The 21,581-nt window shown below is 39.0% G+C and overlaps 1 protein-coding gene across 3 annotated transcripts in view; it reads left to right on the top strand.

The window, feature by feature from the left end:
* The window catches only part of PAX3 (paired box 3), a 94,257-nt gene extending 72,888 nt beyond the window's left edge, over positions 1-21,369 (top strand). For 2 of the 3 annotated variants that reach the window (XM_007188006.2, XM_007188005.2), the window contains exons 7-9: positions 771-985; positions 19,163-19,409; positions 19,902-21,369. In XM_007188006.2, coding sequence (XP_007188068.2) covers positions 771-985; positions 19,163-19,409; positions 19,902-19,936 — 497 coding nt within the window. In that variant the 3' untranslated portion in view covers positions 19,937-21,369. The remainder of the gene's footprint in view (positions 1-770; positions 986-19,162; positions 19,410-19,901) is intronic. The other variant, XM_007188004.2, reaches the window with a different exon arrangement.
* The last annotated feature ends 212 nt before the right edge of the window (positions 21,370-21,581 follow it).

The raw sequence follows: 21,581 nt of genomic DNA, 5'->3' as shown, positions 1-21,581 counted from the left end.
GTTTGTATGTTCATTACATCAGGTTGTCCTGAAAGTATTGATACCTGTCACATTTCAGAAACATAGCTTGTTCTGTGACCTGTCTGAATCTCTCTAGATAAACTGTGTTGTAATATAATACTGTTTCAGTATTTTAAAACAAAACAGCATCCCTACACAAGCATGCAATTTGCTTTTCATTTGTTAAAACTTTACATTTATACTCCAGTCTGCAATTAACTGAAGTTCTGTGATGGCTCCTAACTGCAGTAGGAATAGAGGGAAGGTAAGCTTTGATAAAAAGTCCCTCTGTCTTAGCGCATAGAGGTGAATGGGATAAATGATAAAACTAAATTACTTTGCATTATGAAAGATAGCATTGCAGGCATTCGAAACTATACTGTCACACTAATGTTCAGGTGCTTTGGAAGTATATTTGATAAGAAACTTGAGACTTGCAATTCTTACATGGGTTAATCCTCACGTTGATTAATAACATTCACTACCAAAACGGGTTTGTTCGCACTGTTGATGTGATTTCTGAATTTCTGTTCTGGGTGGGTGTGCATTGAAAGTATGTAGATAAATTATGTCCTTGCACATATGTGCAGAGATGTGGCTGTATTTGTTATGAGTGGCTCTAGACCTGCGTGTCAAGAAGGGCAGTTTGAAATTTACATGTGGCTGACCAGGATATAGTGCTGATGGCTTGGTGACTGTGAACTTTTGTACTGAACTTTCTCTGCTGGCCTCCAGCGGAGATTTATGGCTGATGACCTTCTTCCTTGCAGCCGTGTCGGATCCCAGCAGCACGGTCCACAGACCTCAGCCGCTTCCTCCAAGCACTGTACACCAAAGCACTATTCCTTCCACCCCGGACAGCAGCTCTGCCTACTGCCTCTCCAGCACCAGGCATGGATTTTCCAGCTATACAGACAGCTTTGTGCCTCCATCCGGGCCCTCCAACCCCATGAACCCCGCCATTGGCAATGGCCTTTCACCTCAGGTCAGTCCCGTGTTTCCAGACAGACGATTTGCTGTATACCAGAACCAAATAGTCAATCCCCCGAGGCAGTCATATAATGAATTGCCAAATTTAAACCATAATGTATTCTTTATACAAGCCACATGATTTCAGTTTTCTAGTTTCCTTTCTCTCCACCCTTCCTACGGTCTGTATCAAAAGTTGTAGCTTAGACTTAAAATCCAAGTGACTTTTAATGTAATCACGGAGATTTTATGTTATACTTAGTTGTCAAGGCATTCATCTTCTCCCCTCCTTGTTCTGGGTTTTGGGTAAGAGGTTCACACACATTATTTTTTAAATGGTATTTGGTCAGCTGATAGGGTTGTGAGCAAGAACACTTAATAAGAAAACACCAAAGCTTTTATATAATATTCGGAGAGGAGGTTAACAAGTTGTGTGGAGAGAGACCCAGCTGATGACTACAGAACCCTAGGATAAATGAGTTATAAACGCACAAATTAGGAGAATTACCGCTCTTTGGGAATATATAGATATTTGAATGTTGTAATTGTTTTTCTAATTTGCATTGGACTCTGAGCTTTTCTTGAGAGATTATATTAATAAATTGCCTTGATAATTGCATGTCAGAGGGTTGGTTAAATTTCCTACATGTGGCATCTGTCTGAGGTTGACATTATTAGCAGTTGTTTAAATACAGATCACTTGATTTTATTAGAGAGCACTTGGCCCAGGTGGCGAGGAGAGCTGCCCGCTGAATTTGGAGAAATGTCACGAAGGGGTTGCAATCTATAATTGCCATCGAGAATCTCTTCAGGGCTGAGAGTGAGAGTTTTAACAGCTTTATCTTTTCTTAACCCCCTTTTTTCCTCTTGGTGGTTAGAAAAACAGAGAGAAGCTCAGAATGACACAAATGAAAAGTGAAAAGACAATTATACTCAATTACACACTAATCACTGACTATCACTGCTGCCTAAACACCAAGAGGGCATTCTAATAGGCAGAAAATGAGATTTTAATGGCACAAAGGGTGGCCAAAATAACGACTCATATATCTTCGCCTTCTTCGTTTTCTTCAACTTGTGGTTTGCGTCTTGGGAGTGGAGTTCCTGGGCTCTGCGCAACGGAGATAACTCTGAGCAGCTGAAAAGTTCAAAGCTGTTGGAGTTGAAAAGAATGAATAGCAAAGGCAATGAAATAAACATTTCTGCCTAAAGGCAAAAGTTCATAAATCCTTTTTTGTAACAGTGAATGTAATTAAGTTTCATAGATTCCTATAGCACATCCTGGGATAAAAAATAAGAGGTGGCTTTAAGCCTCAGCTGAAAAATAACAACATGAAAACAATGGACGTGCTTCCTACAGGACTTTAATACATTTAGTTTCCAAGTGCTGGCATCTGTGAATGTGATTTTGCATGAAAATCATGGATTTATATTAATAGATTCATCTTTAAATGTCTGGATCTATAGCATAGAAGCTTCTTCCACAGTTTAGAAGTAACATCAGAAGTAGTTATCTCTGCAGTTTTATAAGTCATTTGGGGCCATAGAAGAGCTTTTTATGAACATGATTTAGTTGAAAGTTTTCATAAAAGTAAACTTCAGCTCGAACCACTTCTGTAAGGTGAGACCCAGGATTCCTTTGGCATTTCTCAGTGTTCGAGCATAATAAAAATAATGACACGAACCTGTATTCTCTAAGTGAAGCTCCTAGTTTCTTGTATTATAGATGTCTGCTCTTGTATGTTATACGAAGTATAAGTGTATTCTACTGTGTTCTATAAGTGGAGGTACTAGCACTTGACCTTGAAACTGTTAATCCTTTTTTTTTTTTTTTTTTTAAATTTATTTATTTATTTATGGCTGTGTTGGGTCTTAGTTTCCGTGCAAGGGCCTTCTCCAGTTGTGGCAAGTGGGGTCCACTCCTCATCGCGGTGCACGGGCCCATCACCATCGCGGCCTCTCCCGTTGCGGAGCGCAGGCTCAGCAACTGTGGCCCAGTTGCTCTGCGGCATGTGGGATCCTCCCAGACCAGGGCTCGAACCCGTGTCCCCTGCATTGGCAGGCGGACCCCCAACCACTGCACCACCAGGGAAGCCCAAAACTGTTAATCCTTGATTTCAAGAAGCCTGGCTATGATTCCAGAGTTGGCGGTAGGGTGGGAATCATTCCAATATCAAGCCATGGAAAATTCCACAGGCAACTTCTCCTGTATTTCTTTACTATGCTCTTACACATTATGTTAACTCCTCACTTATTAGCTTGCAAATATCCAGGACATTTTGCGTTTCTACCGTATATTTCCTCCTCAGCCCACCACTAGGAACCCATGTTGTGTGAGTTCTTGTAGCATCTCCAGTGAGTTAGAAAAGAAACGAATAATATGAAGCTCCTCCTTATTTCCATAGGCAAAGTTGGAGAAAAAAAGGCTGAGTGAATCAATATCTTGCCAGACATATTTACAAAAAGATGGAATAGGAACATTAGGAGAATTGGGAATTAAAACTCAGATTTCTATAGCCTTTAAGATTTACCATTTCTCAGGAATGCCTCTATTTAAGCAAGGTGGGGAGGTGTGCACTACCCTGTTTTTGATCGTTTGGCTTTATTAAAAATATTGTAAAGAAAATTTGAAGAAAAGAGTCTAACAGCTGGTTTACCTGTTAACTAAAGAAGAGAGTAAAGAAAGGGTGGTCATGGCTTAGTCTTTTTGCTTGCTATAGAGAAGTGCTTATTAATATACTGGATCATATAATGTTAAAAATGGAACTAATCCTGCGACTGCCATTTCTCCTCTTCTCCTCCAACTTTTCCACTTCCTCTGTCTCTATCTGGACGTCTAATATGCAGACAAATCAACTGAGGCTCAGAGAGCTTGTGGTCACAGCGCTAATAGTGAGAGAGCTGGGACTGGACAGAGGATTCCCAGCTCCTACTCTCGAATCTCATTCATGATAGCACCCAGTTGGGTGAAGAGGAGACAGGTTTCATAAAAAATAGAGCCGGGGGGCTTCCCTGGTGGCGCAGTGGTTGAGAATCTGCCTGCTAATGCAGGAGACACGGGTTCGAGCCCTGGTTCGGGAAGATCCCACATGCCGCGGAGCAGCTGGGTCCGTGAGCCACATACTGAGCCTGCGCGTCTGGAGCCTGTGCCCCGCAACGGGAGGGGCCGCGATAGTGAAAGGCCCGCGCACCGCGATGAAGAGCGGTCCCCGCACCGCGATGAAGAGTGGCCCCCACTTGCTGCAACTAGAGAAAGCCCTCGCACGAACCGAAGACCCAACACAGCCAAAAATAAATAAATAAATAATAAAATTAAAAAAAAAAAAAAAGTAGGAGTCTGGCAAACTAAATAAATCTATAGAAAAAAAAAAAAATAGAGCCGGGGGTCTTATTCATATTTTAAAATCATTTTATAGAAACTAGTTTTCTAAACTTTGGATTTGGGTTAATTAACACTCTTTTTGCTAATGCACTCTTTACATGCTTTTTTGCTTTACACATTTTTCTTATCAATCTTTTAACTTCCCCCAATAATAAAAAGTACTTCATGGTTATTGTAGAAAATGGAAAAATTTTTAAAGAGGTATCTCTAGAGTAGGAAAAAAATTCCCCTGGGGAGCCACTGTTAATATTTTTGCATATTGCCTTTCAGCTCTTTTTGGGTCTTATGCTTAAAAAATATATATATATATACACACACACACACACACACACACACACACACACACACATATAATTGAGATAGTATGCATGTTCCATGTTATATAATATGTAACTTTGCATCTTACCTATCCCCTGCCTTTACCCTTCATCGTACGTCTTTACCTATTAATTTAAATTGAATTGGAGCTAAAGTTTTTTGAGTCATTATGATCAATTCATTGTAAATCTCTTTAGTGGATGCTATTTTATTTGTGCATTTTATTTGATTTTTTTCTTGGTGTCATTGAAATTGATGTATTGTTTGCCATTCAGACTTGGAAATCATGAGTTAGAATGTATGTGAACAGTTGTAAAATCGGCTTTCTAGTTTCTTGTCAAAGAATTAATAGACACCGTTATGATAAGCAAATTGTTTCTCTGTTTGTGTGAGGGATGTAGTTGATTTTCCTTTGGGGTGTCTAACATATCTGCTCCCTTGAGCAAAGATTCTTTTAAAGCTTGGAAACAGGGACTTCCTTGGTGGTCCAGTGGGTAAGACTCCGTGCTTCACTGCCTGGGCCGCGGGTTTGGGAAACTAAGATCTCTCATGACCTGCGGCCTAAAAAAATAAAATAAAATGCTTGGAATCAGAGCCATTAGTCAAATGGTGTTTCTTAGATTCCCTCAGTGCTTTTCCCAGAGAAATTCTCAGCTTTGGGAGGGATGGGTGTGAAGCAGTGAATCAGGAAAAGGTTACACTGTCCAGCTGGTGGGATTAGAGTAGTAGTAGACTGACAGGCATCTATGACATTCTAAATCTCAGAATCCTGATGAAAACTTTTAGAAGCTTTGGCTGTATCCTTCCTCAAGTTGCTGAAAGGGTCTGTGTGTTACTGAATCGTTGGAAAAGTGTATCTTGTTCTGAGGGAATCCATAACTGTATCTGGGGAATATTCCCATTTTATTTACGGAAAAGCTGAGGCCAGTGCAACACAATTAGAGTCACTGGCAGAGTTAAAAGCCAAGTCTACCTCTCTTGCAGTTATTACTAGTTCTTTAATAAACCAAATTACACATTTCACTTGCTGAAGAAGCATAATGTTGTAGAAAGTTTTCCATGGGCTCCGGCACTGATATTCAACTCGATTTTCCTGCAGGAACCGTCAAAAGCCTTCACAGATGGAGGGCTGGACTTCACACTCCCTCAAAAGCTGGATTTGTCAGGGAACTTGAGATTCTCAGGGATGGGTGGGTTGGGAATAGGCTAATTCCCTTGAAATTTTCTACTGTCTCTGAATTTCTAGGATCATTTGAACTATATAACCCTTTCAGGAGATGAGGCTTTTATAATGAATGACAAAACACCATCTGAGAAGAAAACCATTCAACTCCCTCTACCCTGCAGTAGCACCCTCTTTTGAAAAGTTGTGTTTTCTTGGTGTGGGAACACCACAGAAAGAGCACAGGGAAACAGAGACCACGTATTTCCCCTCCAAACCCAGCTGGTGTGTTCCCAGCACCTTCCTGCATGTGCAGGAGAAAAAAAGGAATGCCGACTTGGAATACGGAGTGCCAAGGAACTATTACCATATGCTCAAGACGTGAGACTAATTAACGTTTGGCCCATGTTCTTCTAATTAACTTTCCTTTGCAAGAAACATTACCCTCACTACTCCCCCCACCTCCAAAACACGCAGAGCCAAACCCCCAAAACAAGGCCAATTAAATGAACAACTTATATCATTTCAACACCCCCCTACTCCTACAAACGCCACGGTTTCTGGTGACAGCTTCTAATGATTTCTTGAGTGAAATACAGTATCAGTGGGTTACACTAGGAAGTTATCTAGGAAGCTTTTTTTTATTGTTATGTAGTATACAAAAATGGGCCAACTTGGCTGCATTTAGGGTTCATCAACCATTGCAAATGATTCTTCGAATGTTTTGGGTTTGGTAAAACCTAAAACACATTTTGCCAAGCACTTTTCCTCCTTAATTTTTCAAACTGTGTATTTTAGGGAAAATTTGATCCATATGGTTTTGATTCATTTACTCTTATATCATTGACATTTTTTTTTCCTACGGAGCCATTTGATATCCAAGAAGCTTTCTGAGCCTTTCCTACGTTCATTTTAAGCATTTTCCTCCTTAAAAAGAGGAAGTCCTCTTTGTAACCTCAGAGGCTATAAATTTTGAGTACTCTCTCAATTCAGCAATACTTAAAAATACATTTGGTATAAATCTGGATTATTATGAACACATTTTATGTTTAGAACAGATGGGCAGATTTTCGTTTCTGGTTTATGAGTGAAACCAATGATAAAATAAGAAAATAGGCTTAAATTACAAAAAAAAAGTTTTGTTATAGACAACTTTTAACTGTTATTAATAAATCTCCACAGTAAGATCTATGCTCAGAGGCCTCATTTCAAATTTTGGCCAGGTCTTGCGTAAGATGTAATTGAATAACCAGTACACCTGTCCTATTTCATGGATAATCTACTGAGAAAAGAAAAAATTCTCATAAAGATTTGTGTACCAGGCTTAAACATGCTTGAATGTTTGCTCACCACTCAGCACCTCAGGAACAAAGAGTAGGTCTGCAGATCTCATCAAGTTTATCGACCATTCATCTGTTAAGTCTGGTTGAATCATCACAGCTTTGTGGGGATGAGATACTGCCTCTGAAACAGACCCAAGAAAGAGCAGATATATCTTTACACTAAGGAGATTGTGGATAATGGTGGAAGACATCAGGATAAACTTTTGTTCTTATTCACGTTTTATAAAAGAAAATTTTTAACTCCACCACCCATCCAGTTACTTTTAAAGAGTAATATTAAAATTGAGATTATCAGTGTGTAATGTATGTAAATTGCATATTTGGTGTCAGCTACGCTTATTAGGCAGCTTCTCCATTTCATGCATATATGTATTAGACTGTCATGTTTCCATTTCAAATCAGATTTCAATTGCTCAGCACAGCTTCTTTTGACAAACATTTGTTACTCCTGAAACTTACTAGGGAGAAGCATTTAAGCATTAATATGTGTACACAGAACTCAAGACTGCTTTTGATTTTGCTTGTCATTTCCTGGACCACAGTGTTCACAATTATCTCAAATTCCTTAGCTGCAAGGCAAGATGAAGGATCTTTGTCCATCGAAGGTGTGTGGTTTACTACACATCAGTTTGTTATGCTAATGGGGTATAGTCATTAAGAATGGTTGTGATGGGTACTTTTCTGTTTCGTATAGAGAGAATATCCTTTTCACTGTGGTATAGCAATTCCTTGGTCTTCTTTAGTACTGTTGATACATGTAAAAGCAGTAAGATTTACCCTGATGGCAGGGCCAGTTCCTGTTTCAGCAGAGCTATTTTTCTGGACAGTTTGGGCACACATCCAGAAGCTACCTGATGCCAGGCCATTTGTTTTGTCCATTTCACACACAGGTTGCAGATCCCGTGCCCTCAACCTACCTTTATCATCGTGAAGAACCAAACAAACAGGTGGCCTGCCACCAACTCATTTCCAAACAAAGGCACTACCTTTTTACAATTTCCAGAAATTCATCTGTGGAAGAAAAAGGAGTGCTTTTGATTAAAGAGATTGATTGGGTGTCAAACAAAGCTTGGACAGAGAGACATTCTGTACAAAAGTGGCAGCCTCTCCGAAGCTTCAGCCTCTTTCTGTTTCATTTCTAAAGCAATTCATGAGCTCAAAACCAGGGCTGCAGAAGCCTTTTACATGTTTATGAAGGCTCAAGGATGTTTATGATCATAAATAAGCCCATTTCAGCTACACCAGAGTAACCACTGGCCATTTGCATGTTTCCATTCCGCCATATTAGGTTTTCAAGATATTCTGCTCGGTGGTGAAAACATTGTTGCTAATCCATTTGTTGAATCAGTGCAGGCTGTAATTGACCTGGTGCCTTTGGTTTTTCTCCGAAGGCTGTGGTTGCTACCCTTAAAGAGTATGAGGAGAGCCCTGGTTTATGTCAGCTCTAGCCACAGCCTCTTGAGTTCGTTGGAGAATTGTGAGAGAAACAAGTACTTGGCCAGAATCTCTTTTTTAAAGAAAGGGAGGGAGCAGCAACCACCAGTGACTGAATCTTACATCATGTCACTGAAATGAGCCACCAGAAAACCTTTCTTGCTGAATTAAATTTTTTGTGTGAATTAAATTGATTTAAGTAGAAATTCCATCAGCTACTTTCTCTTGTACATTGGACGAAAACTGTAACAACCCCAAGGTTTTTAGGCCCATTTGAATTCCTTTAGCCATTGAAGAGAAAAAATTGAGTGTGATTGCTTGGTCTATAACTAAGCTACTGGAGTAAAAAGTTTTTCTTTTTCGTCAGTAAAACATAGGAAAGCCGTGCTGAATTCTAGTATGAGGCCAAGGGTCTGAATCAACCCTTTATATGTGGTTGGAATGCAATGTAAAGCTTTTAATTTATTACTGCATTTGCAAAATGGCAATATCTATAGAAATCTCAATACTTGCATATTTATTCAATTAGAGGCTGAATGTGTGCTTTGTACTGCAGACACAGAAGACCGGATTCAGTCATTAGTTGTATACTATTTTTTTTTTTTTTAAAGAATCTGTCTCTGCAAAACAGTCTGGGTTTCATCAGAGGTGTATATTTTTCACTGTATAGTGTAATATTTAAAAATTCCTCTTGACATTTAGCTAGAGTTCAGTAAACTGGAGTTTCTGAGATTAGTGATTGCGTTGTCTCCACTGATCAATGGAAAGGATGGTAAATTGAGAGACCCTTTGAGATAGTGCATTTTGTAGACTCAAAGGGTTGTGTTTCTACCTTGCAGGGAATATTTTTGAGCTGTGAGATGACTGGGCAGGCTGTCCTCAGCACTGAACTAATGAAGGATGCAGGCATTATTTAAAGAAATAACCATCTTTTACCCCTCCACGAAATACTGATGTCTCATTTTGGGCAGCTTGCCTTACAAAATCTAATTAAACAGCTGCCGATTAAAAAAACCCTCTATATCACTTCTCGGCCTTTTGGCTAAGATCAAGTGTAAAAACCCTCTAAAGAGCTGACTCTCTATATATAAGATTCCAAGGGAGAATTTCTAGTTCAGTATGAACCCTTCTATGACACTTGTAGGCAGAATTTCTTGTTTTAGTCTCTGTTGATGCCACATTAGTGTGTTTATACCTTGTTAAAATTCATATCACACTGTATTATAACATATCCATCCCCCTTTGGACCATGAGCTTCTAGAGGCATGATACTAGGTCATAATCATCTTTGAACACCCAGAAACCAAACAGTGTCTCATAATAAAGGCTTGTTCCCCAAAGTGGGCTCTTTGGAATAGTGGTTTGGGGAAAAAGGATTTTGAGTCAACGATTTGGTAAATATTTCAAAATATATCCCTTTATCTTTCAGAGTCCCAGTGCACATTAGCCTACTAAAGGCTCTGACAAGTCTTGCAGCATAGAAACATGTTTGTTTAACTCAGTGTTCTCTAATTTAACTGTGGATCCCTTTTGTTGAGTATCAGACTACCAAGTTTTGAGGAACATTTCCTAGGAAGTGCTGAATGAAAAAAATAGGTAGAGACCCAACTCATGATTTGTCCATTTCTAGAATTGTTCTTTAATTTTTTTTCACTAGTGAATGTTTCTTCCATTTAATGTCTGATGTTATCTCCTGCTTCAATACACTGTCACCCTCTGCAAGCGACCTTAGCAGGAAAAAGCGTAATTTTAAAGAAGAAGCTATAAACTGCTTATTAATGTTTAGATAGGCAGAAAAAGGGAGTAAAAAGAGAGAGAATTAGTGTTTAGTGAACTGACGGTCGTGTGGGTGTAACTCATTGATCTAAGCAGGAGCCCCAAAGTCAAAAGCACTAGATTCCAGCACTTAACAGCCACTCACTAGCTGTGTGTCTTCAGGCAAGTTGCTTAAACTATCTCAGCTTCTGTTTCATCCTCCTGTTAAACTTGGGAGATATTGAAAAAGAATCACCCTATAGAGCTACGCTGAGAAGCACAGCACTTAAAAGGACTAAATGCATTTTGATAAAGTGATAAAACTGCTTGTTGCGACAGAGCTCTCATTGTTGTTTGCTGAAAAATATCACGCAGGCCCCTGACAAAAAAGCATACTTTTCTTTGTCCCTGATGAATAAGGCAAATGTGGAAGCTGAATACCATCAAAGGAAAAGCTGTTTCTTGGTGCACTGGAGTATTTTAAGGTATTCTACTCAGACATTTTAAAGACCTAAGGACACATATTGGTGTCCATTCAGAATGCAGTCATTGTAACGCTCCTGGGATAATATGCTCCCCAGAAATACAATGTACAAAAATTGGTTTTGTTTGAGTAATTCAGATCACAATAACATGAGAACCCACTACAATGCAAAGAAGAGGCAACCGTCCTTCATTCCATGGGGCTAAGAGTAGGGAGGGGACAGGGTTGTCCTATTGTTGCCTATTCTTATTCTTGTTTTGATTTATTGAAATGTGATTTTTAAAAAATTATTTATTTATTTATTTATTTATTTTTGGCTGCATTGGGTTTTCGTTGCTGCATGCAGGCTTTCTCTAGTTGTGGTGAGCGGGGGCTACTCTTCGTTGCGGTGAGCGGGCTTCTCACTCCAGTGGCTTCTCTTGTTGCAGAGCACAGGCTCCGGTAGTGTGGCGCACAGGCTTCAGTAGTTGTGGTGCATGGGCTTAGTTGCTCCGCGGCATGTGGGATCTTCCTGGACTAGGGCTGGAACCCATGTCCCCTGCATTGGCAGGCAGATTCTTAATCAGTGTACCACGAGGGAAGTCCCTTGAAATATAATATTGACATGAACTCATTTTTAAAAAATCTAGAGTCTAGCTTTGATGATACTAGATACCTCAAAGGCAGGAGAATCTGATGAACGCTATACTTCTCTCTCACCAGCAAAAGAGAAAGGTAGCTAAAACAACAGGTGCAATAGCAAGGTTTTAGAAAGTAAGGGGCAATCTAAGTAATTTTGATTTAATTGATTGGGGAGTATTCCTTTTATCACTAAATTACAAAGACTATTTTGTCAAGATCTGTAGGAGCAGATTTAATTTCTGTAGGTCAAAGAACTATGTACATGGCCTCACTGTGGGCCCTGGATGTTGCCAGCTACTTCAAGTTGCCTGGGAATAGGAGACATAGCCACTGCCCAATTTATGATCAAGAACACAAGTAAGTTTTCACGTGGAAAAGCACTGCAACATCATTATTGGTCCAGTGTCCCTGGAGTCGGGAAGGTGGGGGAATTAAAGTAGGTAGGACTTTAGCTTACTGGAATAGTAGCTTCTGGTTCTTAGAAGGCTGTATTCTCAGATGTTGTCCCATATGTATAGAGTTGTTACAAATTTCCATGCATCTTAAATGAAAGCTTATTCTGCCTTAACACAAAACCTGTGAAACAGGGCAGAAAGCACTTCCTGAAGGGTAAGTTCATTCTCAGACTTTTGCAAGGCTGTGCACTGCTTTCCCATAGTTAATAGAAACAATTTTCCTGATATCTACTCGTTAAATCAGTATCACTTGATCTTTTCAGTTGGCTCTTTTCTCTGTCCTGAGGACTTATCTTCCTTCACGTGAAGAGAAGTGTAGGGAAGTTTCTCTTCTGTAATCTTCAGGCGTTTAGTAGATGGAGTCTTATGACACGGACTTTGGGCAGCCACAGAAATATTTGCCTGCATCACACATGATCTGGAAGAAAGAAGAAATTCCACTGTTGAGCCGGGCAAATTTTTTTCTCCCTCAGTAGCCTGGAACGTCTGCCCTCCACACGGTTGTAGTATTGGGTGGAAGGGGAAGTTTTGGGGGAATGAAGATACAGTGTAGCCCAGCACCCCTATGCTTCAGAGGGGCAGCGTGGAGGTCCTTCTTTCTAAAAGGTAACGTGGACACCTAGGTTATTGTAAAGTTCTGCGTGAATCTCAGACAGAACTGGGCAGTTAAGATTCAGCAAGGTGTGCATTTACGAATGGTTATTAGGGTGAATCAGCCCTGCATTTTCTTGAACGCAGGCTTAGCTTATGGGCAATTAGAGATAAAGTTTTAAACACCATCTCACTGAGGTACTGTGGGATGCCCAAGCGTAGAGCTTTTCCCTTTCTATATTTGGAATCCTAGGTCTCAAGAGGTCAATTAATATTTAGCAAACGTGTCCAGAAGTAGTCATGAAATTAAACCAAGATATATGCTTAATTTTCTACAGTCATGTTTTTGAAATGGTGATAGGTTTGAGTGGTTACTCTTTAGAGGGCTGCTGTTGTTTCCTGAAATGAGAAGAGTTAACAGCAGGTAATGTCATTCCTCTCAGAAAGAGTTTGAGACTCTCTGTGTTAAGTGATGAATGAGGGTATCTGACCCACATCTGTTTTACATTAGAATGGAACATTGCCCTGACATCGTTAGGAGCATTTGTCAAGATTCCCTGGACAGAGCTTCTGTAAATTACATGCTGCAAATGTGTCAGGGTCAGATAAGAGGATATCATTAACTCCCCCAAGTTTACTCAGGGCTCTGTCAGTCCATCTTAATATGCTAACAGCCAACAATTTTCCCTGAGCCATTTTGCTATATTTTTCATTCATAGAAGAAAAAAATATGTATGCTACACCCTACCCCCCCAATATCACACATGTTCTTTTCTCATAAATCATATTAATTGTAGACATGGTCACAAAGCATATTAAATGCAGGCATGCGTAAATGAATTAAAACATATGAGAATTTTATTACAGCCCATGGTGGGTCTAACATAGTCAAATACCAACTGTATTAACCATGCTTTTTCATTTAGGTGAAATGAGCTTTTTCTTAATGGGCTTTATTTTATTGATAATAGATGGACACGATATGACTGTTCATCATTGTCTAGAAGTAAACTCTGTGTGTATGTGTATATGTATATATGTCTCTTGCAAGCCATTTCTATGCTAATTTTTTTGCCTAGATTTATATTTTAGTCATCAGTCTCTAAAGAATATTGCTATCCATTTGACAGCTTAGGTCTATTGAGAAATAGGTATTCTGAAGAATCAATAAAGTAAAAGTCATTCTGTAACTTGTCACAGAGCTGGAGACTAAAGCACATATAACACTTAGAGTTTAACTGAGAAGGTACTCACTGTGCTCTTTACAAATAAAACTTGGAAATATATGCACCATATGAACCACACTTGTCTGACACACATACTTTTTCATCATGTGTGAAACGTAGTTACTTTAAAATGTTAGCTAAGGATTAAAATAAAAAATAAGTGTATTTTTAGCTGGACATTTTACATGCACTGGTTTTCTATCTGGTTAGGTAAAGGTCAGCCATGCCCTTCCCGTAACTCTGGGTGGGTGAGAAGGTCACCATCCTTACCTTGCTAGAAACTTCTGCCTTCAGGCAACTTCCCTCTTACAGCTTTCAAACAGACAGGGCCAAAAAATCTAATTATTTAGATGCTAATCAACTGCAGGATAATTCCTAAGGCATTTGAATCTGAAGACAACATTTTCAGGAAAATCTCTGCTGTTCAAGTTTAGGGTTAGTTACAGCCTCAAAGATACAGTCACTGATATCTAAGCATTACATAACTCCAGTAGTACCCGTATCGGAAAAAAACACTTGCATAAACATTTGAATTTTTTGTTTGGTTGTGGAAATAAATTATATCCAAATTTTAAAAGTTTATAATCATTAGACTTTTGAGAAAAGTGTAGAAGCTATAAAAAAACCCCTTTATGTCATACAAAGCTGTAATTCACGATGGGTTTCTAAAATGCAACTAAATGTGTATTATTAAATGTTAAATCAGAAAAGCATCTGATTACTTAAGAGCAAAAAAGAAAATAAAGACATGAACCAGGGTTCCTGCTAAGGAAAAAAAGAAGCACCTAGACGTACACCATAATTTGCTAAATCATTTTAGATTTCTGATAAACTCTGAGCACTTTCAACTGATGGCAAAATCATAACACTTAAGCCAAGACGGATATTTTCCAGACACATTGTTTTAAATGTAAATCTTAACTTGACTCATAGTGTTTTATCTTTTATATTTAATCTTACAATAGGAAAATTAATTCAAGAGAAATATGGCATGAAGCAATTGTAAAGAGTTAGTTTTTCCTGAACCATATAATCTTCCAATCAAGATATAAACAACTTATTTGGAATTCTGAAACTTGAGAATGAGCTTAAAAAGATCTTCAACAAAGTCTCTAATAAAGGGAATGACTGAGGAACCAGCAGAAGTCCCACTTCACGATTCTAAGGCGTGAATTTGTTTTTAAAGGTTATCCATAGAACAATTTAGAAACGGTGTCTGGGAAATGTTTTGGAGGTAACAGTTTACTGATATACTTAATAGATTTTTTTCCCAGATGCCTCACCTAAGAGTTGTACTCAACTAAAAGTTAAAAAAAAGAAAAAAATCCTCCTCCCACCTCCCTTCCCAAGGAGACAGAACAGAGATCTTTATAAAAGGAAAACTTTTCCTGTTCATTTCAGTTCCTGGACTCATCTGACATTTAATAAGAATGTGATTGATGTTCAGTAGACAGAACTGATTAGCCCTGAGTCTATTTCTTTTCCTGTGAAATTGTTTGTGAAAACCAGGCAATTGTGTTTCTCCTACCTCAAATTAAAAAATAAAATAAAATCGGGCAAAAATGCCAGCCCTGTAATAGAAATAGCTTATTAATGGCTTATGAGGAAAAATCCCCCACTTTGCAACCAATGGAGATTTTATTTTAGGCTTTGAATTACAAATTGCTGTAGGAAAAGCTTATATGAAAGAGATCCTGACAATATTCTTAAAAAGAAAATATGACTGGAAGACATTCCATGACCATATTGGGGGAGTTCTAAGAAGTCTGTTTACCAACTTTGTGCAGCAGAAAGAAATTTCCATAGCTTCCCTTGAACCACATTAAATAGCAAAATTGCTTTTAAAGAAATGTACATAAAAATGTAATGGGACCCTTCCATAGAGATTTGAGGTTTTAAATTATGTTAGGGGAAAGTAATGCATTTTGTATTGATATAGTTATTTTTCTTTCCCAACACATATTTCCTTTTTAATTTTTAAATAAGAAGCTGTTACAACGATGTACATTTCTCAAGTTTTCTCAGTGTGAAATATTGAAATAAGTTGCGTTAGTTGTCATTATTCATTAATTTCCATTTCAGAGCAAATGTAGGGAAGTATTAGTGCCTCTTTTCCCATCCTCATCCAATTCTTGAGAAAGAAGTCATGATTACAATGTGTGACCATCACAGTGGAAAGAAAAACTCGTGGGAGAATATCTGTCTCTAAGCAAGATAACGGGTCTCTGGTCCTCTTTATTTCCTCACATTAGCTTCCGCAAGTATTGGGCTGCTGAGCTAAGGGCAATTGCTAAAGCAGGAGCTGTCTCTAGCTTCCGGTGTGTGACAGTCATAATAGTGACAGGAAGATCCATCAAGAATCCCTCTTATTCCATTCACACAGCAGCCATTCCTCCTGATTGGATCATGAGCTGGGATGTCTTTAGGACACTGTGCCCTGGCACCTTTAAGGAGCTATCTTTCTCTTGCCCTAGAATATAGCCTTGGCAGATGGTACTGTATGTTCTCCATCCTCCAACAAATATATTTCAAGGTCTTCCTGTCCTAAGGTATTTTCTAATTCAACAACTGCAAAAAGTTGCTACGTGAACATCATAAGCTGAATTTTGCTTATAGGAAGGACTCATTTCTTCTCTTTTAGGATCTTCATGTTTTTTTCCTCCCATGGACAGAATTATTGCGGCCTTCAAAGTTATGCAAACAAGAAATATATGGCAGAGGATTAAAAAAAGTTTATCACAAAAATGTACATATAGCTCATGGGAGAGTGTGCATGTTTTGAATAAAATTCTTCTATTACTCTTCAACTGTGACTGTGTATAGAATATTCCATTTCTTCCTTAAAGAGGTATACCATTAACAGAATTTCAAGTAAGTATCTTCATGAAGGACACTGTTAAGAATATATTTCCTTTTTATCCAGTACCACTGGATATTTTTCTTTGAATTTATACAGTTACAAAGTTGCTTTTTCTAAGTGCTTTTTAAAAAAACTTAGCACAGATTATTTACACAGTAAAATATTTGTGCCCTGTGCCATAATCCCCCTTTCATTAAAAATATCACATGTTTAATGTTTTAATTTTCCTTGTCCATTCTTGCCCATTAGACCAGTACACAGAGAGGTACTCCTGATTGGAAAGGAGTGTGTTTGGCCCTGAGCAACCTCTACTTTAAAGACTTCTCTTCTAATAGACGTTCGTAATTTGGGCTGAAAGAAAATATTTAATAAGTTAGTATATCAATTGACATTTATGAATTTTCCAAGTATATACTGCAAAATCATCTACATGAACTCAAAGAAAGGCAAAAAAGAAAAAAATATATAGATGGAAGAACATTCAGGAAATAAATGCATTTGGGGCTATGTTCAGGTTTTTTAAATGAGAAAATGAAGTAATTAACTTGCTGTAATCAGCAGTGTATGAGAGCCCCATGTTCTGGTGACTTTTCATCCTCCTTTAGCTGTGACTCCTATTCTTACTTTACTCTGTGACTCTCACTTTCCCCTAATCCCCAATAAAACAAAACTATGCTCTGAAACATATGATTTTTTTTTTTTGGAATATAAGTAATTTTTAGAGGTTTTGAAAAATCTCAAGCTCAAAATTTTGATCCCTTGGAATGTCTTTAAAAATTTGGGTAAAACTGTGTTGCTTTCCCCACACCAGCCCACCTTCCCATCTGCTCACGCATAGAAGAACTCAAGTGAAAGGGAGACAAGGAAATGAAGAATAGAGACTTGCCGGGGTGGGATGGTGAGGAGAATCATGGCTTGTTGAAATGGAGGAAGAAAGGGTAATCCATAGAAGGTGGTGAACAGATTCTCTTTTGTTTTCTCTTTTTCTTTTTTTTGGGTCTTTTGGGGCTAATTGAAGATGGATCAGTTTAAAGCTTTATTTCAAGAAGATTTTGTTTAGCTATGAGGATTATGCAAACCCTTCCCAAAGGGGATTGTGGCCTCACTGGTTTTGGAATCTAATTTAGGAAGCTTTCTGGAATGTGAGATTCATCCCTCCCTCCTGCCTTGCTGGTACCCCTCCATCCAGGATTCTGTGGCCTGAATTACCTTGGTGGATAACCCAAGACCTACAGTCAGGGTTGAGTTTCATTACTGCCCTCTCATCTTGCTCTTATTTGTACACTTTAATCTCCATATGCTTCAAACGTCTTAAAATACAACAGGACTAGGATGGAAATATTGTGCAGTGGTGGGTCCCCGCATTGAAATACTTTGTAAGCAGGTGATATTTTCTGGAAGCTCTTCACTCAGCAGTCGATTTCTTCTGCGATTGCTTTTTGAGTCCTGCCGCTGACTTGTATGAAGTTGAGAAAAATCACTTCCTCTCTTGGGTGGCAGTTTTCCAGCTGCAAAATTAATTATCTACTTGCTTCCATCACAAGGTGTTGTAAGGGTCAGCGAGCCTGTGTTTGTGAAACTTGTCACCGTGCTAATCGGAAAGTTGTTCTGTTATCACAGTTTTGTTTTTTTAAAAGTTCGCTTGCTTTCCAGGGTTATTTAAAAAACCGAGCAGACTTTTTATAACATGTTTGCATTTCAGGCTTTTTTTTTTTAACACTTCTTATGAAAATGTTAGTTTAGAGAAGAAATGAAAGGCTTAGGTAATGGGGGCAGTTATTTGGAGAATCATTTACCATTCATTCATTCATTCATTCAGTACCTAATACGTGCCAGCACTCTGTTAGGTGCTGATGATGTGAAAATCGGTAGATTACTCCCCTCAGAGCTCTCATAATTCAAAGTAGGTGACCAAGTACTAATTACGCAGTAAGAGGGATGAGGAAAATGCAAGGGAATATCAGGGAGGATGTACTAATTTCTGATTACTGAAGGATGGCCAAGATGGGGAGTGGAGTTTTCGTGAGAGGGAACTCTATGAAAAAAGACACAGAGATCTCAAAATACACAAAAAGAATTTGATTTGGATTCAACTTAAAAAAAAATAAGCAAATGCCTGTTTAAAATGACGTGTGAAACTCCCAGTTGTAATACATGGTTAAACATTATTCAATATGAACAGATATAATTTCTTCCTCCTTCCAACCTTCTGTCCCTGTGTCCCTCCTTCTTTGAATTTCCAGTATGATTTTATCACTAGGGGCACGGTGTCCTCTCTCTCCCACCCTCTCTCCTTTCTTCTTTTTCTTTTCCCTTCTTCCCCCACCCTCCTTCCCCTTTCCGCCCTCTCCTTCTTTCTGAAACTGCAGTCAGATGTTATCACTGGGCATGATGTAATATCTCTGCCACTTTGAATGGAGGTCACCGTCTTCGGGACAGCTCTTTAACAGTAGATTTCCAAAGAAGTAAAACTTGGCCTTTTGCAGTTATCCTTTCAGCAGCAGGCTAGGGTCTGGTCCTCCCTGCATTCTCACTTCTTCCTAATCTGCCTGTTTATTTTAGGTAATGGGACTCCTGACCAACCACGGTGGGGTACCCCATCAGCCCCAGACCGACTATGCGCTCTCACCTCTCACTGGGGGCCTGGAACCTACCACGACGGTGTCGGCCAGCTGCAGTCAGAGACTAGACCATATGAAGAGCTTGGACAGTCTGCCAACCTCTCAGTCTTATTGCCCACCCACCTATAGCACCACAGGCTACAGTATGGACCCTGTCACAGGCTACCAATATGGGCAGTATGGACAAAGTAAGCCTTGGACTTTCTAGGGAGTAATTACTCCTGGAAGGGTGAAACACTTTAACTCTTCCTTGAGAAAGCGGAGCTGCCAGCATGATTAAGCCTTCCATCCTGGTATCAATTTTGTGGCAAAGCCAGCTGGTTGTTCCAGCAAGGGCTTCCCAGTATAATTATTTTCTTAACCAATGTCAACAACATCTTGCGGTTATTAATTGCTGAGACGTGAAAGCTGATTGCCACTAGGTAAAACACAAGGGTTGGCCAAAATGAAATAACCTCTGGCATTAGAAACACATGTTCTTAATGAGGTCAGCTCAAGGATCATATGGGGTATAATCCCAAGGACACAGAGTTCTGTCAAACTTGTCTTAGGAATAAAAATATTCGTCTCGATCCTTTGATACCTCGGTATTAAATATGACATTGTCAGCCTGTAGCTGATTTTGCCCCTTGCTGTGAATTGTCCCAGCCTGACCTGAAGCTGCGTGTGTTTCCTTACAGGTGCCTTTCATTATCTCAAGCCAGATATCGCATAAGTGAACTGTCCACTTGGAGCTTAAACTGGCCCTGTTTCCGGTCTCCACAGCCTAGACGTGAAGAATCTTCTCAGAAAAAATAAATCACCCTCTTGGGGGGCAGTCTCGACAGGAGACAAAGAAGAATGATTGATTTTCTTTCTCCAGTAGTTGGTTTCAAATTCTTTTGAATGTGTTGGACAAAAGCAGTGGAGAAAAGGAAGATCCAGAACAATAAAAGACAAATGCAACATTTTAAGGCAATGATTTAACATGGCTACATATCAAATATCCCAACTCTCTAGTGCTGATGATGAAGGAGCTAAAACATTCCATTTGTGTGTGTGTGTGTGTGTGTGTGTGTGTGTGTGTGTGTGTGTGTGATTTATCTTGACTGGTTTGGGCAAGCAGAATGTTCTGAAAATATAGTCGGAGAATAAAGTATAACAAGTTTGATGTCCAATGCTGACACTTCTACAACCTTAAAACTGCTCACTCTATGAAGCGGGAACGGAGGAATCCTTGACTTTTACACACTGGAAATGGATATAAAAATAAATGCCACCATTTTTAGGAAGTTAGACTAGATGTAAAGGACCTCCCAAATAAATTATTTGTTATCTTTTCCTCATCTGTAACTCAGTTGTCAGTACATGTCCTGGATGGACACGTCTTGCTAACAGGATATGGGGGAATCAGAAGAAAAGCTTGTTTTCTTTCTCAGTGTGGGAGAGGTGTGTGACATTTGCCCAATTTAGTTTCATTTGGAAGCCAACCTGGGCGGGGGGAGGGCATGGTGGAGAAGTGATGTGCATTCCCACAGCTGCTTATCAGTGTGCAATACTGTGTACCTCATGGATGCTTTGGCAATGGCCAGGGCCATAGAAACAGAATCAGAACTATATTTTTGCAGGTGCTTTATTTTCGCAGCCCATGATTCATTGTGGTAGAATGCAGTGATGTTTGCCATTTGCTGGACAACCAATACCCGGCTTGCTCCTTTTGATTAGAGACCATGTTTGAGAATAATGCTTTTAAAATGACTTCGTTTACATTCTTCTCTTTTCTATGAAAGGCAGGGCAACACCAGAAATGTCCATGTGGCTGTCATGTACTTTTAAATTATACAATAATACCTGAAATTGAAAGATGGTAGGAACTGAGGTTTACATACGTTTGTGTGGTGACATTTTAGAATGTCAATAAATTTGTTTTTTGAGATGTTAAGAGCAACAGGAAGGGGGAATGCAGTGTTATTTATTTCTTTCTATTCTTGGAACCATGAACGAGGTAGGCACAAATACATTCCTTTTAGAGTTAAGAACTATGACGTAGTGAGTTAGTGAGACTAGACATAGTACTGAGTTTAGTTCTTACGTTGGTCTTAGGGGGTGATGGATCAAGAGAAGTGCTATCTTCGTGTTGCAGCCTCAGCCAACAACAATGTGTTGTAAAAATGTCTTTCCTGTAAAAAGTGCAGTAAATATTTACTATTTATAATGAATAAACAGTTATGAAAACTTGCCCAACACTGCTTTTTTGGGGGAACTGGTGAATGCAGTATTAATAAAAACTTGGAAATGGGGAACCAACAAAACATATATACTTCACTTCTAATCTAATGCCTTTTATTTTTTAACTTATTTTTTTAAATATTAAATTTCTT

Source organism: Balaenoptera acutorostrata, chromosome 8, assembly GCF_949987535.1.
Source record: "Balaenoptera acutorostrata chromosome 8, mBalAcu1.1, whole genome shotgun sequence".
Classification (NCBI taxonomy): domain Eukaryota; kingdom Metazoa; phylum Chordata; class Mammalia; order Artiodactyla; family Balaenopteridae; genus Balaenoptera; species Balaenoptera acutorostrata.
This window is presented reverse-complemented; position numbering and strand designations above follow the sequence as displayed.